This window comes from Acartia tonsa, chromosome 3 (assembly GCF_053477335.1).
Source record: "Acartia tonsa isolate MP-2025a chromosome 3, ASM5347733v1, whole genome shotgun sequence".
In the NCBI taxonomy this organism is placed as follows: domain Eukaryota; kingdom Metazoa; phylum Arthropoda; class Copepoda; order Calanoida; family Acartiidae; genus Acartia; species Acartia tonsa.
Genome location: NC_137262.1, coordinates 50,375,367 through 50,393,591, shown reverse-complemented (window position 1 = coordinate 50,393,591; position 18,225 = coordinate 50,375,367). Strand labels below are relative to the sequence as shown.

At 30.1% G+C, this 18,225-nt stretch overlaps 1 protein-coding gene across 2 annotated transcripts in view; it reads right to left on the bottom strand.

Annotated features, from left to right (window-relative positions):
• The window catches only part of LOC145314506 (uncharacterized), a 32,402-nt gene that overhangs the window by 1,376 nt on the left and 12,801 nt on the right, over positions 1 to 18,225 (bottom strand). For both annotated transcript variants that reach the window (XM_080154433.1, XM_080154434.1), the window contains exons 8-15: positions 18,008 to 18,063; positions 17,084 to 17,138; positions 16,681 to 16,745; positions 7,501 to 7,642; positions 5,114 to 5,211; positions 4,035 to 4,135; positions 2,903 to 2,992; positions 962 to 1,093 (exon numbers count right to left, since the gene is read on the bottom strand). In XM_080154433.1, the coding sequence (XP_080010559.1) occupies positions 1,018 to 1,093; positions 2,903 to 2,992; positions 4,035 to 4,135; positions 5,114 to 5,211; positions 7,501 to 7,642; positions 16,681 to 16,745; positions 17,084 to 17,138; positions 18,008 to 18,063 (683 nt within the window). In that variant the 3' untranslated portion in view covers positions 962 to 1,017. The remainder of the gene's footprint in view (positions 1 to 961; positions 1,094 to 2,902; positions 2,993 to 4,034; positions 4,136 to 5,113; positions 5,212 to 7,500; positions 7,643 to 16,680; positions 16,746 to 17,083; positions 17,139 to 18,007; positions 18,064 to 18,225) is intronic.

Below are 18,225 nucleotides of genomic sequence, written 5' to 3'. Positions count from 1 at the left end.
TTTGGATTTGACGCCATATTGAGCTGGATCTTTAAATCATTTTAGTGGTGAGCCAGATCGGGGTGCGCCGAATTTCAGCCAATCACAGCGCGACATTTCATAAAATGCTGTGCTCTCATTGGTGGAAAGTTGGCTCACCCCGATCTGGCTCACCACTAAAATGATTTAAAGATCCAGCTCTGGTAAATTTATGCTACATTTTTTGAAAAAATAGGGCTTTAAACAATAGAATAGTCAAGAAGAAAAAAATCCATCTTGATACTTTTTTCTTGTCATGCTACAAAAGTGCAGATTTTTATTTAAGATTTAACAAGTGACAGGGAATTAAATTGATTAAGTTAGGAGTATTCAGTCATGTTTACAATATTTTGACACAAAATATGATGTAAAATCCTTATATTAGTTCGATTATTAGGCCAATAAGGTGTTGTATAAACGTAGTATTTCTAGAATTATGCTTTATGTGTAGGTAGTCTTTTATAACAATTAGATGTATTGCAGTAGCTAGGTATTGATTTTGATAGGTGGATGATAAACGTAACAGAGTTGAGGGGACAAGGTTTATATAACTATATGTTCACGGGGTCGGTACTCTTTACTGACTTTCATTAGGGTCTTTGAATATTAGCCAATAGCATCGGAAATATTAACACAGCCAAGTCGTTACAAAAGATAGGAAAGAAAATTGCTTGTAGACGAAAAAGGTTCCCACCACAAGAAACATTTGGTTGTCTGGGTTATACATACTATAGACATAGATGTCCTAGAGTGGGGGTAAAGGGGTGTTGTTTACCCAACTCAAACTCTGAAAGCCCTCTTAAAATTGAAGCAAAAAATTATCCCCCTCAAATCTTTGAAACCACTATTTTACCCCCCTCAAAATAAAAAAAAACATGGACGTTCCTGCCTACAAACTTAAAAATGTAGTGGGCGATTTCACTTGCTGAGAAAAAATACATACCTATTTAACATTATGAAGATATAATACAATATTTGAATTCTGTGATGTTTACGTGGTTAATGTCCTCCTCCGGACACAGTCACATTGCTGTTTATGTAGCAAGGTGTTGAGAAATCAGAATCAACAATACTCCTGAAAATAATAATAATAATGTTGATGTAGCAAGGTGTAGAGAAATCAGAATCAACAATACTCCTGAAAATAATAATAATAATGTTGATGTAGCAAGGTGTAGAGAAATCAGAATTAACAATACTCCTGAAAATAATAATAATAATGTTGATATAACAAGGTGTAGAGAAATCAGAATCAACAATACCCCTGAAAATAATAATAGTAATGTTGATGGAGCAAGATGTAGAGAAATCAGAATCAACAATACTCCTGAAAATAATAATAATAATGTTGATGTAGCAAGGTGTAGAGAAATCAGAATCAACAATACTCCTGAAAATAATAATAATAATGTTGATGTAGCAAGGTGTAGAGAAATCAGAATTAACAATACTCCTGAAAATAATAATAATAATGTTGATATAACAAGGTGTAGAGAAATCAGAATCAACAATACCCCTGAAAATAATAATAGTAATGTTGATGGAGCAAGATGTAGAGAAATCAGAATCAACAATACTCCTGAAAATAATAATAATAATGTTGATGTAGCAAGGTGTAGAGAAATCAGAATCAACAATACTCCTGAAAATAACAACATTTCGTCAACATTAGGCTCGTGCACAGAGATTTATCAATTATTTATTAACGACTTCTTGATCAATTTAGGGGAGTTCAGAATGTTGGTAAAACCATCATTTGTTAGGCAATGATATAGTTAGGCAAATACATATAGATTAGAATATAAGTAAATATTATGACAAGGGAAAAATTGTCATAGATTTGGCTTAAACTTGGAACTTATATATTGGTCAGTTCTGTCATCTAGTAAGAGGTAAGGGAATGTAATATATCCATTGTTAGGCAAAGGATTGAGAAAAGCAGAATTTTGTAGGGTTAGAAAGTAATGAAAGAAAATGTATTTTAAAACTTTCATTTACGAGTGGAAAAAGATTTGTGTAAATCATTATGCAACTTATCGCATACGTCAAAAATGCCATGTTTGCTTTTAAAAAATGTTCTTTTCAAAACAATTATTTAACAATGAACTATATTTTAAAGATTCATTTTCCGGCCTGATTTTCTAGTGTTTTATTCTCTAAACCCAAAAGTACTTAGTATTAAATATTCTATCTTTTACTAATTATTAGAAATGGTGTAATTTTCATTTTATGGGTTTATCCAACATGCAAAGGCGAAGCTCCCCAATAAAGGAGAACCTAATCGGTTCATAATTGGATAAGGAGATCTAGAGTATGTTTAATGTACTTTTCATAAAACTATTTCTAATGACAGATACCCAGTAGTCCCAGAATGTACGAAAGTTTAATAAGTACAAGGTCATATAAATACTAAAATACTGCTTCCGACAGTTCAGTTGATTGGGTTTTTACATTAAAAAAAACCTATATGTAAAACATACATACTGTACAAAATCGGATACTGAATTAATCCAACCCCCTTAACCACCCAATGAAGCAAGAAAATGTTAAGTATCTTCACGCAACATTTCTCTGCGTATTTGACGAAGCTAAAAAGTACATAACAAACATATTAAACAACTCAAATGCGTTGTTTATGTCAAAAGAACAAAAATGTACATTTTAAAAAGATTCGAAGCATTGTTTTTATGTTCTAGTCTAAAATGTGATCTTGTTTTACATCTTTCGCTTGATCATCTTAAACTAAGAACACACAGCTATAAATGACTTAAAAGATAATATTATATGTGGTCAGACAAATTACAGCCATTCATACAGACGTACATACATAAATGAGGGAAGTCAAGCTTTATAGAATACACTGTACGTAATTAAAATGACTTACAGGACAGCATTATATGTGGCTAGGCAGCCTCCAGCAATTCCAACAATGATCAGAAACCAACAGTAGATTCTCTCCCACATGGGGATTTTCCTATAAATAAAAATATTTTTATGTTTATAATGGATTTATCATTACTTGGATCTTACAACAGGTTATTATGTACTCTAATAAAGTGAAACTTGTAGCTGGCTATAATAACGAGCCCTCCCATCCTTCTGGATCTTACAAAACAAAATTTATCTAAAATTTATGATTTACTAAGACGAATAGCAGATAAAAAAAAATATTCAAAACAAAATATTCACTTTTTTATTTGTTCAAATTTGACAATTAAAATTTTCATCTGAATATGACGTCTTTTAAAGTTGCGTACATTTAGAGATTTGTTTTTTTTAGTATGAAAGTGACAGCAGAGAAAAAATAACAATGTTTTTTGTTAGTTGCGCAGCAGCTATATAACTAGGGTCTGTCCGTTCGTCCGAACAATTAATTCTTAATTAACTAATATCAGGTTTGCCATTTAAAGATGAACTATCTTATGATCTGTAATTGGTGGTTTCACTCAAAGAACCTAGTCGAGCATTAACCCAACCTCATTAATTTATTTTAGGTTAAGTTAGTACATATTGGATACAGGGTTAGGAACCTCTGCAATGACTAAAAATATCCCCCGCACCCCTTTCCCGCCTTTTGATCAATTTGTTAATAAATTAATCACTAAGCACCTTGAAGGAAAGCACCCTGTTAATCTATAAGTTTTGTGTTTCTTTGGAAATAATTGTCCTGGTAAGGAGTAACATATGCAGACATAACAACAGTGTTATATACAAACGTTTATGTATTCATTGTATCTTTAGGTTCGTGTCTATTGTTCGTTTGTATGAAAAGAAGTTGAGAGTTCGAATCCCGTTAAAAATATGGGGAATAGTCCCTTTCGTAACATCGCCCCATAAGGGGCGATTCGTCGTATTTTTTTAATGGCTTTTTATAGGTTAGAGCCCCCCGCAGGGGCTAGAAATAGGAGAAAAGCTACTGTGAAAAATACGAAGAATCGCCCCATAAGGTGCGATGTTAAGAAAGTGACTATAAGATTACACTTCTATCTTTCATAGCAGCTGTGAAAAAGAAATACCTTTCTTGGACACCCTTGACGCCAATTGTAGCATCAGCGATTCTCATGTAGAATAGAGGTGGGAATACAAATGTTAACAGGGTAACTGTAGATCCACCAACCTATAATAATACAAATGTTAACAGGGTAACCATAGATCCACCAACCTATAATAATACAAATGTTAACAGGGTAACTATAGATCTACCAACCTATAATAATACAAATGTTAACATGGTAACTATAGATCCACCAACCTATAATAATACAAATGTTAACATGGTAACTATAGATCCACCAACCTATAATAATACAAATGTTAACATGGTAACTATAGATCCACCAACCTATATAAATACAAATGTTAACAGGGTAACTATAGATCCACCAACCTACAATAATACTAATGTTAACAGGGTAACTGTAGATCCACCAACCTATAATAATACAAATGTTAACAGGGTAACTATAGATCCACCAACCTACAATAATAAAATGTTAACAGGGTAACTATAGATCCACCAACCTATAATAATACAAATGTTAACAGGGTAACTATAGATCCACCAACCTATAATAATACAAATGTTAACAGGGTAACTATAGATCCACCAACCTATAATAATACAAATGTTAACAGGGTAACTATAGATCCACCAACCTATAATAATACAAATGTTAACAGGGTAACTATAGATCCACCAACCTATAATATTACAAATGTTAACAGGGTAACTATAGATCCACCAACCTATAATAATACAAATGTTAACAGGGTAACTATAGATCCACCAACCTATAATAATACAAATGTTAACAGGGTAACTATAGATCCTCCAACCTATAATAATACAAATGTAAACAGGATCACTATAGGCCAACATAACATGAATTTTTTGTTTTGAGAAACATTTTTACAGTATGGATCTAATCCACTGGAAATTAATTGGATTTTAGAAACATTTATCCATCATATATCAAATCCATTTTGAAAATTATCAGTTCTTGTAGCTTTAAGTAAATCAAATGAAAATGTATAAGTTTCTATAGTAATAATAGTAGTTTTATAAGCCATTTTTACTTTTATGATAAAATCTTACCAAGTTCAAGATGGCTCCAAAGGAGGGGATGCTCTCAGCCACAAACAGAAGGAAGAAAACACTTGCAGAACGGAAAATGCAACGTCTGATGTTAAATGCTGAAAATAAATGATTACAATTGGTTTAATGAACGGGAAAAATAATAAAAACATTGATCTATGACACAAAGTAGAACGTTGTCTGCCTGTCCGTCCGTCCGGTTTGAGCTTAAAATCTTGCAAACCGTTGGACTGATTAGGATCTCCTTTTTAAGGGAATATTCTTATTGGTCATACCAGCCATATTTTTTAACGTTCTGAGTATAGGGGATTAATCGGTAATATAATTATTATTATAAATAACTTTTCATATTAGGAAAATTAGAAACAAACTATTTAGATAATATAAAGTTTTAAATCATGACATTTTTTTAGCTTTTAGACGGAAAAGTGAAAGATAAATTAAGTTCTGTTTGTTGTTAACCTATTTCTTAAAACAAATACATCACTGTAAAAAATGTTTTCTTTTAAAATAAATCGCTTATTAATACTTTCAATTATAATGTCAATGATAATGGCCAGGTCAATTCCTATACAATTTCTTAGGCTTTACTAGGAGTTAAGGTTTACTACGTCCAATATATCTCTTTAAATCCATGTAAGGCGATGGTAAGCCTTTAATTTTTATAAGAATTGTTTTAATATATCTGTTCTTTTCAAAGTTCATTCAAGTTTTTTTCGTGTCTTATCAAAGTTTTAGGCTAGTTTCCTTCTCCACCCCTTTAATATTACATTATGCTTTGAAGTATCTTAAAATTTTAGATTATTCATCTAAAATATAAGCAATATGTATCAAAAAACGGGAATAATTACATTTTTACATTAAAGAATTGATTTTTAAATGCTTTCAATTTTCCAAAAGTATGTTGTATATGATTAAACCAGTTAAAACTAGATTACACAAACAATAATTTTTTTTTGAGAGAAAACAAAATGTGATTTACAACTCACAATTTCAAATAAAAATGTTTTCCATTTTTTTTGTAGTGTAACTACTCTGCAAATTACCCGTGTTTGTTGGTCTGTCTGTGTGAAATTTTAATGTTTCTCTTTTTTTCATTTTATCCTATTTTCCCTTTTCCTGCTTGAAATAAGTTATAACTGAAAATGCAGAAAAGAAAAATCAATTTTTGCCTATGACTATATTAAAAACAATTCCTCATAGACATAATATTCTTTTTTCACTTTTTTACACACAATACTAATAACTCATTGTAATACTTTTAATAACATTTTATAAAACTTTACTGAATATGACAAAAACCGTCCTGGTTTTTTTAAAAAAAAACTAAAGCATCAACTTTTTAAGCTAAAGTGATGCAAATTCCAAATTTTTGCGATAGACTGTAAAAATTTTAAAACTTGAAAATTGCAAAGATACAACAATTTTGTGGAAGTGGCTACAGTTAAATGGGAATTACAAGCGAACTAAGTCGCGTCAGGATGAAATTTTTAAATATTTGGGATATTTTTTTTCTTTTAAAGTGCATTTTCCTTTAACAATTCTGCTACTGTATCAGGCGTGTAACACAAAAGTACTCAAAGCAATTTGCTGATTAAATAGTCTTTAAGAAATAATGAATTATTATAAAGGACAGCGTTAACAGACATATTGATTACTTTTAAGTAGTCTTGTTGTTTTTAAATATACTAGCGGCTTCGCCCCTAGCCTCTAGGGGCTTTGCCCCAAGAGATGACAACAACAAAAAATTCAAAAAAAAATAAGAAGAATTAAAGAAATCTTCTACAAAAGAAATTTTCTACAAAAGAAATCTTCTACAAAAGAATTCTTCTACAAAAGAATATTTCTACAAAAGAATTCTTCTACAAAAAAAAAAAAAAAAAAAAAAAAAAAAAAAAAAAAAAATTGGGGGATTTTTTTTGTTTTTGGGGGGGTTGGGGGTGTCCCACCCCCCAAGAAAATAGCTTAAAACCACCACAGGACCAATAGGTATATACCCTGAAGAGTAGAATCCAATCGGTTCAGCGGTTACCGAGATCTTAAGGGACAGACAGACAGACAGACGGACAGACGGACAGACGGACAGACGGACAGACATCAAGCTACTTTGTATTATAGATAAGACAATCCTTAAAGAACAGGCGGTGTGTCTAATGTGTTGTGTCTAATAATCTCTCAAATAGCTAAACCTAAATTGCTGTACCTTTTGGTGAAGTTTTTCATAGTTTTCGAAAGTTTTTTCTCTATTTAGAGGGTGTTTACCTATGAAACTAAAATTTAAGGTTGTAGGAAATACTCTTTCTCCCCCCCCCACCCCCACCGTGTAAGGTGCCCCTAGAGGCCTTAAATGGTGTACCACTTGCTATAATTAAGACTATTACTCTTACTTGTAGGTAGACCCAGAATTTCTTCAAACATCTGAGCTGGGGGGTTGGTGATGATGGGGAATGCCGTGACCAAGTGAAGCAACAACATCACCTCAACTGTCACCTTCTCCCAGCCGTCCGTCATCGACAGTACAATGTTATCCTAAACATATCGGGGATAAGTCAATCGCAGAATATTGGACTTTTTCTTGGAGCCAATTACAAGTATTCTTTTCTTTAGTCCATATAGTCTTTGTCAGGGATCTAAAGGGATAAGACAATGACCGATAAAATTGATGTGCATCCCCAATGATGCTAAACCAAATTACCCCTTCTGTAGCTTAAAATTATTAGTTGGAACATGTGAACACTCAAATTAATGTCCCCAAAGTTGTAAAACCAACGAGCCTCTTGCAGTATAAAAAAGGGAAGCGGCAACGTTGCAAGTACATAACATATGGACGGACATACATAGTAAATTTGTATAATAGATTCGCTACTAAAACTTTTTTTTCATAACTTAATTGAAAATTTTAAATGTTATTGGAAAAATAAAGTATTTTTTTGACAAGCAACTTTTATAATTTTTAAAAACAAAACTAAATCTTAAATAGACGTTTTAGATTCTTTGAGAAATAACAACTAGTTTTCAACTACATATTGAATACTAGCCTACAGCTCACGTTGTTCGCTGGTCTGTAATGCTCTTGAGAATATTAAATATCCGTACTGGAAAGGATATCCGTACTAAAAAATATTTTAGCAGAAAATCTTACTTGAACTTTGTATGTCTGTCTGGTACAAAATCAGAATTATGATTTACTTAAAATTAAAAATGAAAAGCAAATTTGTCTGTGAGGATTTCGCTGACTAAAAAGCGTCATATATATTTAATTAACTTTGTCAGTCAGTCCGTCCATTATGCTAAAGTTTTAGTAATTAGATTTTATGGTATTTTATGTTTTAAGTTTACTGTATATATTTCTATTGACATCTAATGTTTTAACCATATTGTCCGTCTACTTTATTAGATTTTTATGAACTTCACAAAGTTTATGGATGTTATCATATGTTTCTTGGTACTCTAATTGAAATGTCTGTCTGTCTGTCTGTCTGAAAGAAACCGTAAAGAAGTAAACGTAAATTTCTCTTCAGTTATAAAAGATCAATGGCTGGAATTAAAAACATCCCCATACTGATGAACTTACTTTGTCCGTCCGTCTGTTGGAATGCTTTGATATGCATCTACTATCAAAGATATTATATAAATTCTATTGTAAAGATTTCCATGTTTATTACCTTTACTAAGGACTTATAAATGATGTCATCCTTGTTAAGCTTTAAAATTTCTAAGAAATTCTATATGTTCTATAATTAATATCTTATCAAGAGTAAGGGCACATCAAGGGTAAACCTTGGTGGGTTAGGGCCCCCTGCAAGAGTTAGGCTTATGCAAAAAAACTATCCCTTCTAACTTACTATTTATTTATAAAATATGGAAGTGTATTTTCAATGCTCGATATGCACTCGTTATGAGAAAGCACCCTAATCCTTACTTTAACTGACCTTGCTTTTTTATTAAATATAATATTTTTTACGCGAAGCCCCTCTTTAATTAGAAATGTCCGTCTGAGGGTAAAACATAATTCACCATCTGTTATTAAAGATAGACGGTTTAAATTTTTGAGAATATATATTTAAGCATCCAATATGTGATTTACTTATTCCATCAGCCTGTCGGAAATACCCTGCAAGGCATTTAATTTAAAATGTAAAAATTTTATTTATCAAATTATACAGTAGATAGACGATCACGACTGATTTTTTCTAGAGAAGATTTTCCTGATAGATGAATATCTACTTTCTACCTTATTTAGTCGGTTAGTCTGTCTGTAACCCTCCAGATGACATCAATTTCTGAAGGGAAATGTGCCTTTTCTTCTATTGAAAATAGAAGTCTAGCCTATAGTCCTTAAAATAAAGTAAAAGGATCTCGGTGTGTGTGTGTCTGTCTGTACTAAAAGATCTCTATAAACGCAGAATCGATATGGTTCTCCTTTACAAATAAGCATATATTATACAATTTACATGGTCTGTCAGTCTATCGGTAATGCTCTGATTGTCATTTGATTGATAGAAAGATGAATTTTTCCCTGGTAAAATTTTACAGGGCGATGAGCATCTACTCTGCATCTCAATTGGCCCGTCAGTCTGTCTGCAAAAATATGTTTTTCCACTTTTTTTATGAAGGTTAAGATCTCAATAACTGCTGAAGCAATTGGGTTCTCTATTTTAGGTAAGCTTTAAATAGGTCCCATGATGGTATTAGGCTATTTCATTTTCAGATGGCTTTAAGCTATTTTTTCTAGCCTGTTTCTGCCTCTTTTAATTGAGAGCCCCTGGATGCTAGGTACACATCCGCTAGTTTAAAATATTCCATATGAAGAAAATGAAGTCATTCCTAAAAAGGACAGAAATTCCCTTCCTTGGGTATAGGAAGGCTATTTACTTTCCTTTTTCTTACAAATTCTCTGTAAGGAAGGTGATTTCTGTCCACTATCTTACAAATTCTCACTAAAGGAAGGTGACCTCTGTCCACCATCTTACAAATTCTTCCTAATTCGTAGAAATTCTTCCTTTTCCTCACTATTACAACTATGCTTAATAAATCTACCTTATTTACCCAAATTCTTACTTATTCTCAGAAATTCTACCTTAATTAGACAAATTCTCCCTTATTCTAAGAAGACCTACCTTATTCAAGGAAATTCTTCCTTATTCTAAGAAAATCTACCTTATTCCCTCAAATTCTTCCTTATTCTAAGAAATACTTCCTAATTCTATGAAAATCTACCTTATTCTAAGACATTCTTCCTTATTCTAAGAAAATCTTCCTTATTCTAATAAGATCTACCTTATTCTAAGAAATACTTCCTAATTCTATGATAATCTACCTTATTCTAACAAATTCTCCCTTATTCTAAGAAGACCTACCTTATTCTAGGAAATTCTTCCTTATTCTAGGAAATTCTTCCTTATTCTAAGAAAATCTACCTTATTCCTTCAAATTCTTCCTAATTCTATGAGAATCTACCTTATTCTAAGACATTCTTCCTTATTCTAAGAAAATCTACCTTATTCTAAGACATTCTTCCTTATTCTAAGAAATTCTTCCTTATTCTAATAAGATCTACCTTATTCTAAGAAATACTTCCTAATTCTATGAAAATCTACTTTATTCTAAGACATTCTTCCTTATTCTAAGAAAATCTACCTTATTCTAAGACATTCTTCCTTATTCTAAGAAATTCTACCTTATTCTAAGACATTCTTCCTTATTCTAAGAAATTCTTTCTTATTCTAATAAGATCTACCTTATTCTAAGAAATACTTCCTAATTCTATGAAAATCTACCTTATTATAAGACATTCTTCCTTATTCTAAGAAAATCTACCTTATTCTAAGACATTCTTCCTTATTCTAAGAAAATCTAGCTTATTCTAAGAACTTCTTCCTTTTCCTTACTAATTCTCTCTTATTTTCAGATAACCTAGCTTTTTCTAAGAAGTTCTTCCTTAATTCCCCTAATTCTTCCTTTTTCTCAGATAATTTTCCTAATTTATATTGGGATATCATAACTGAAATAGAGGTATAGAGAATATATAAATTCTGCCTTTTCCCCTTCCTTATTCTCTCAAAATCTTGGTTTTTCTCACATATATTTCCTTATGTTTATTGGGATATCAGAACAAGATGTGTAGGATAAGTTTGAGTTGTATCTTTTGACCTGAAATGTTTGTTTGTACTTTAGTAGGTGGAATGTTCATAAAGTACATTTTAATAGGAACCCCAGTCAGAAGTATGAAATTATCTTAAGAAATAATAGAAAATTCAGTATATTTTTTGGTTGTATCTTTTGACATTTAGTGTTTATGTTTTTATTCATAAAATTATTAATAATTAACATAATTTTGCAGAGAAATAAACCTAATAATAACAGGATAACAGAAAAAGACAAGTAGTCTTTACAATCTTTCTCTAGCCAACACATAAAATATTAGACCAAGACCAAAAAAGTAATAATTTCAAAACAAATTAAAATATTTCGTATATTTTACTGATAATTTTCTTCAATAACTATATGTTATTATCAATCCTTTTATAAAAAGTAACAGGATGTTTGTCTGAGCTCCCAAGAAAAATTGCCTAAAGAAAAAAATTTCCCCCCTAACCATCAGAAAAAAATCTTTTCCTTTTCAAAAATAAAATCCCAGGCTTAGAGTCAGACATTTTTATTTGATTAATTACCCAAAGTGTCCATAGAAGCCTCTAGTGGCGTAGCTGCTAGTCTCAACCAATGTAATGTTTTTTTCTTCACATTCCTATTTATGTGGTACAAACTCTATAGAAAGTTGGCAACTTATTCTTTTCGTCAGTAAAATCAAACAGCTGATAATTATGAAATCAATTCAAGGGCAATTAGAGTGGGTCAATTTTCAATTTTTTTTTTAATTTTGAATTCACCACAATGGATTTATTATTACTTATATCTTACACGAAACATTTCATGTTCTTTAATAGAGTGAACTCTCTTGCGGGCTAAAATAACGATCTTCCCCACCCAATTCTTTACCCTATTCCCTCCCCTCCTAATGGAAAAATGGTACACCAAATAAAATCGAAGGGAAATTGCAACCTAAACTAACTAAAATACTATTAATCCACGTGAATAAATATAGAATTAATTGGAAGTTGAACCATAATTTTGTATCCTCTTAAAATATCATTGTTGTAGATGGTTAAAACATTATCTATCCCCTCTCCCCTTTACCCTATCTCTTTTCCTTCTTTATGGTGAATAAACTGACCAATAAACAGGTTAGCAACTTAATTTGGCGACAACTTTTCTATGTAACTCTATGTCAATAAGATAGGGTACTTATAGCTTTAAAAATCGAACCATCCTTATAAATATTGACCCAACTCGACCCAATTTGTTGCTTTTAAAGACCAATACTAAAATCTAAATACAAAAAGTTTTGACATTAAGAAATATTTTATTTTTTGGTATTAAGTAATATGAATATTAAGAAAAATTCATTATCCTTTATATCTTTTGAACATATATTTATAATTATAAAAATATCCGAAAATCAACAATTCTTTAGCTCTGATGTTGGTCATCACTCATCCCCTCACTAACCCATATGTTCTATTATTCATTCCGCGGACCGCAAATATACTATTAACAGGGATCTAAAGGGATAAGACAATTGCCGAAAAGTTGATGTAAATCCTCAATGATTAAACATAAAATTATCCCTTCTGTAAGTTATAATTGGTGGTTAAATCGTTTACTATTAACAGGGATCCAAGGAATAAGACAATTGCCGATAAGTTGATGTAAATCCTCACTGATTAAACATAAAATTATCCCTTTTGTAAGTTATAATTAGTGGTTGAATTGAATCGTTAATGGACAGGACACTCATTTTAATGTACAAACCAATAAAATTCAATAAAAGTTTTAAGTCACTGAATAAGAAAACGTTATTATAAAACTTTGGGGACCAGTGCAGTGTAATAAACAGCTCAATATTCACTCCCTCCCTGGATTATTACAGAGTACACTAAGTTTTATTTTAACAATTTCTTATTTATGGGCTCAACAACTTTAGAGACTTTTTATTTAATTAATTAAGTAAATTGATTTATCATCCATTGTCCTATCCCTCTTAATTCCTGATTATAGGTTGATTTCTCTGTTTCGGCATGGGACAAGGACAACATCAAAAAAGACAATTTATAAATATAGAATATGTAATATAAAAGTTTTTTAAAAATAATTAGATACCGCTGAACCGATATGGTTCACTTTTACACTGTAGCTTCTCATAGATCCTGAGAAGGTTTATAGCTATTTTGAGAAGGGTACCACCACCGACCTTGAAAAATATTACTCCTTTACAAAAAATTTTAATTTAAAATAAAAAAAAAAGAATGAAAAATGTGGGGATGAGTATGATCCCCCCCCCCCACCAAAACAAAAAAAATTAACCCCCTTCCCTTCATTTTTTTCACTTTTTCATTTTAAACTACTATAGAAAATGGAGATATTAAATTCAATTCCCACCACCTAAAGTGCCCCTAAAAGTGTCTCTAGGAGCGTAGCCGCTAGTTTGAAATAAAACACTAACAATATAATTAATTATCCATTAAAATTCTTAAAATTCTAAATATACATAGTCTATGGTCTTATTTTAAATGTATGTCTGTGGGTTAGTGTTCGTTCAGGAAAAATACACACCCTCCCTTACCATGTAGGCGGCCGTGCTGTGTCAAATTCTTGTCCAGGCTAGCCAAGCTGACGGACGTTTTTTTTTCTAATTTCTAAAAGCTACCTTTTTTATAAGAATATTTTTTTAATATTATATATAGAAGCAGTATGGTTCTTCATTACTGTTTAGCTTCTTATAAGACAAAGGAAGGTTTATAGCTATTTTGGGGGAGAGTACTAACACATTCTAAACAAATATCTCCCCTAGGAAAAATCTCCCCCCCCCCCAAAAAAAAAAAAAAATTAGAAACCCACTAAAATTAAAGAGGTCTCTAGGGGCTAGTTTGTCATTAAATTAAAAACATTCTTATTTTTCACTCTTAAAAAAAGCTAGCTTTTTTATTTGGATGAAAAAATCTGATCTACATAAAATTATTGCAACACAGACTGTTCTCATCTCCTGGTAGAATATGAAGAAAATAGTAAGGTTTTTCTGTCTGAAGCTTAAGATCCCAGGAATGGTTGGTCTAATTAGCAAGAATTAGCTAAATTATCTGAGACAAAGGAAGGATATGTGATGAGAAGGAAGACTTTGAGGGAATAAGGTAGATTTTCTTAGAATAAGGAAGAATGTCTTATAATAAGGTAGATTTTCATAGAATTAGGAAGTATTTCTTAGAATAAGGTAGATCTTATTGGAATAAGGAAGAATTTCTTAGAATAAGGTAGGCTATCTGAGAATAAGGAAGAACTAGGAGGTATTGGGTTAATTTTCTTATAATTAGGAAGATTAAGTGAGATTTAGGAAAAGATTTTCTTAGAATAAGGAAGAATGTCTTAGAATAAGGTAGATTTTCTTAGAATAAGGAAGAATGTCTTAGAATAAGGTAGATTTTCTTAGAATTAGGAAGAATGTCTTAGAATAAGGTAGATTTTCTTAGAAAAAGGAAGAATGTCTTATAATATGGTAGATTTTCATAGAATTAGGAAGTATTTCTTAGAATAAGGTAGATCTTATTAGAATAACTAAGAATTTCTTAGAATAAGGAAGAATGTCTTAGAATAAGGTAGATTTTCATAGAATTAGGAAGAATTTCTTAGAATAAGGAAAAATGTCTTAGAATAAGGTAGATTGTCATAGAATTAGGAAGTATTTCTTAGAATAAGGTAGATCTTATTAGAATAAGGAAGAATTTCTTAGAATAAGGTAGGCTATCTGAGAATAAGGAAGAACTAGGAGGTATTGGGTTAATTTTCTTATAATTAGGAAGATTAAGTGAGATTTAGGAAGAGATTTTCTTAGAATAAGGAAGATTGTCTTAGAATAAGGTAGATTTTCTTAGAATAAGGAAGAATGTCTTAGAATAAGGTAGATTTTCATAGAATTAGGAAGAATGTCTTAGAATAAGGTAGATTTTCTTAGAAAAAGGAAGAATGTCTTATAATATGGTAGATTTTCATAAAATTAGGAAGTATTTCTTAGAATAAGGTAGATCTTATTAGAATAACTAAGAATTTCTTAGAATAAGGAAGAATGTCTTAGAATAAGGTAGATTTTCTTAGAATAAGGAAGAATGTCTTATAATAAGGTAGATTTTCATAGAATTAGGAAGAATTTCTTAGAATAAGGAAGAATGTCTTAGAATAAGGTAGATTGTCATAGAATTAGGAAGTATTTCTTAGAATAAGGTAGATCTTATTAGAATAAGGAAGAATTTCTTAGAATAAGGTAGGCTATCTGAGAATAAGGAAGAACTTAGAGGTATTGGGTTAATTTTCTTAGAATTAGGAAGATAAAGTGAGATTTAGGAAGGTGATTTTTATCCTCTTTTTCAGATATGTGAGAAAAAGGAGAGTGATTTTTGTCCATATTTGAGATATCTGAGAAAAAGGAAGATGATTTCTGTCCTTTTTGGAAGGGAATTTCTGTCCTTTTTAGGAATGACTTCATTTCCTTCATATGATCCAAATATTCTTATGCATTTAGAATAGAAAGAGATAAATATATTAACTTACACATAAAGATTACTTCAAGTTCAACTACTTACGTTAGAATTTCTGTCCGGCTGATTTTAGTTATTTATTTTATAATAAAAGCCTTTGATACTATGAACGTATTAACATTCTGCCTTAGCGTTTTCTTGTTTTAAAAAAAAACCTCTCTCTAACTTGCTTTTTCTTCCATTTTCTTTTGATTTCTTAATTTAATCTTCAAATACGTATTTATAATAAAGCCATTTTCATTCTTTCAAAAATGCATTTTAAATTACGGAATTTATTTTCCAATATAAATTTTTTTATAACCGTCAGGAAAGGGTTAAAATATTTTTAATTTTTGTTTCAAAATTTGGACACATTAGGGAGGGGCGCTAAAATCAACTCATTTTAAAACTAAGTTTTCTTAAATTTACTATATTATGAATTTAAATTTTCTTTTATAAGAATAGTAATAAAATACTTCAATATTATGTAAATAGCAAGATGAAATAAAAAAAAATAATTTATTCTTAATAAAGTAAAATATTGGGTTTTATTGTTCTGGGCAATGAGAGTTTTTTATGGATTATTGGAGCACTATGAGTTTTAAACATTCATTCCTTGGAAAACTTGAGCTTGTTTATAGACATTTATTTCCTATATAGATCTGACATGGATCTTGAAGCAATAAAGCAGGCCCTTTTGTAAATGTTAAAAATTGGAAAAATCTATTAAATAAAAGTAATCGCAAATATACTTAGTAAATAATGTATTATAATAAAAAGTATTTTCAAATACAGGAATTTGCAATAAAATTTTTAAATACTTTTTTTTATGTTTATGTTCAGGGACTGTATGAATCTTCACAAATAAAGAATACTCAAAAAATACAGATAGACAATCCAAGCCCCTATCTCCTTTTTATTTTTATGTAAAAAAAAGTTTACCTCAACAAGAGATCCAAGAGAAAAGTAACCAACAGCAGCCATTGGGAAGTAGATTACAAACAAAACTATAATAATATAAAACTAGATATCCCCCAAAAAGGTAAAAAAGTGGCCACTTAAAAGAGGATCAAAAATAAAATAAATAAAATTGATTAAAAAATACTAAATTATTATATTTAACATTTTAAACTTAAAATAATAGAGATTTTGTTACTTTTGTAAGTTATTTATATGAATTTTTCATTATACAAAGCTGAACGTGAACAGATTTGTTTAAACTTATTTGATTAAATTCACTATGTTCCAAGATGTCAATTGAGATTAAAGCTCAGTTAAAAACCAACCAACGAATCGATGGATTTATAGAGCAGCTACGCTGCAAAAAATATCTACTAAAACTTACTTAGGATAGCAATGATAGCGGCATATTTGAACTGTCCTCTATCTTTCATATCAGCCTAATAAAAATAAGAATTATGTGTATTATAATTTCATATTTCGTTAAAAGAACACATACTCTAACCCAAAACTCTTTAAAAAATTATCCTTACTTCCATTTAGGACACTTTTTTCAAAAATAAGCCTAAATTGATTTCAAAAGTTAATTAACATTAATAACCAAAAAAATCGAATACATTAATAGATAGTTATTGTTGTTCTATTTTTCATATCATTGCACTTGTTTTACAAAAGAAATACATTTTACATAAAAGAATAATTTGTTTTTAAAAAGTTTTAAGAATAAAACAATGAATATTATGAAAATTCTATGTAGGGAAACGAATTAAGCAATATAATTTGTACTGTTTTTTTAGACACTTAGTTTTACTTTCAACTAGTCTTTTTTTAAATAATAATGTACAAGTTAATTCTAATTTGATAATATTATTTTAAATCCTAAAAGAATCACTCGTTTACAAACTGCAAAGCATTTGTTCTTCAAGTTCAACAAGAATGGGAAAAATGGACTATAGAATTAGATCCACTTGCCAGCTATAAATTTTAGAGTAGATATGCTTTCAAAATAATTAACAAATAAATTAAAGTAATCGGTTTATTAAACTTCAGACCTGAACAATGGGAAATATATAAAAACAAACGCAATAGTTAGTGTGACATACGTACGGAAAAACCCAATTTATTGAGAAGAAGATTTGATGATAACTTATTTGAATTTTAAATATTCAATATTACTAAGGTACGGACATTCTTCAGTTATCGAGTAACAGATTTGATGATTATGGTTTAATACCTAGACTTTAAATATTTAATAAGGCGTAGGTACGGAAGTTCTCTAGTTGTTAAGTAGATTATAATGGTTTTATACCTGGATTGTTGGGAATGTAGAGGCTCCAGCAAAAGCAAACATAATTGATCCAAAAGCTAAAAATATAAATAAAATAGATATACATGATATTCTAAATTTAATTAGTTGATTAACATAACAATGAGGAATTGATATTTTATTCAAAATTAAGATTAAGTTTTCTCTTATGTTTTCCCTATTAATTTTAGATATGAAAAGAATTAATTTCTTTTATGCTT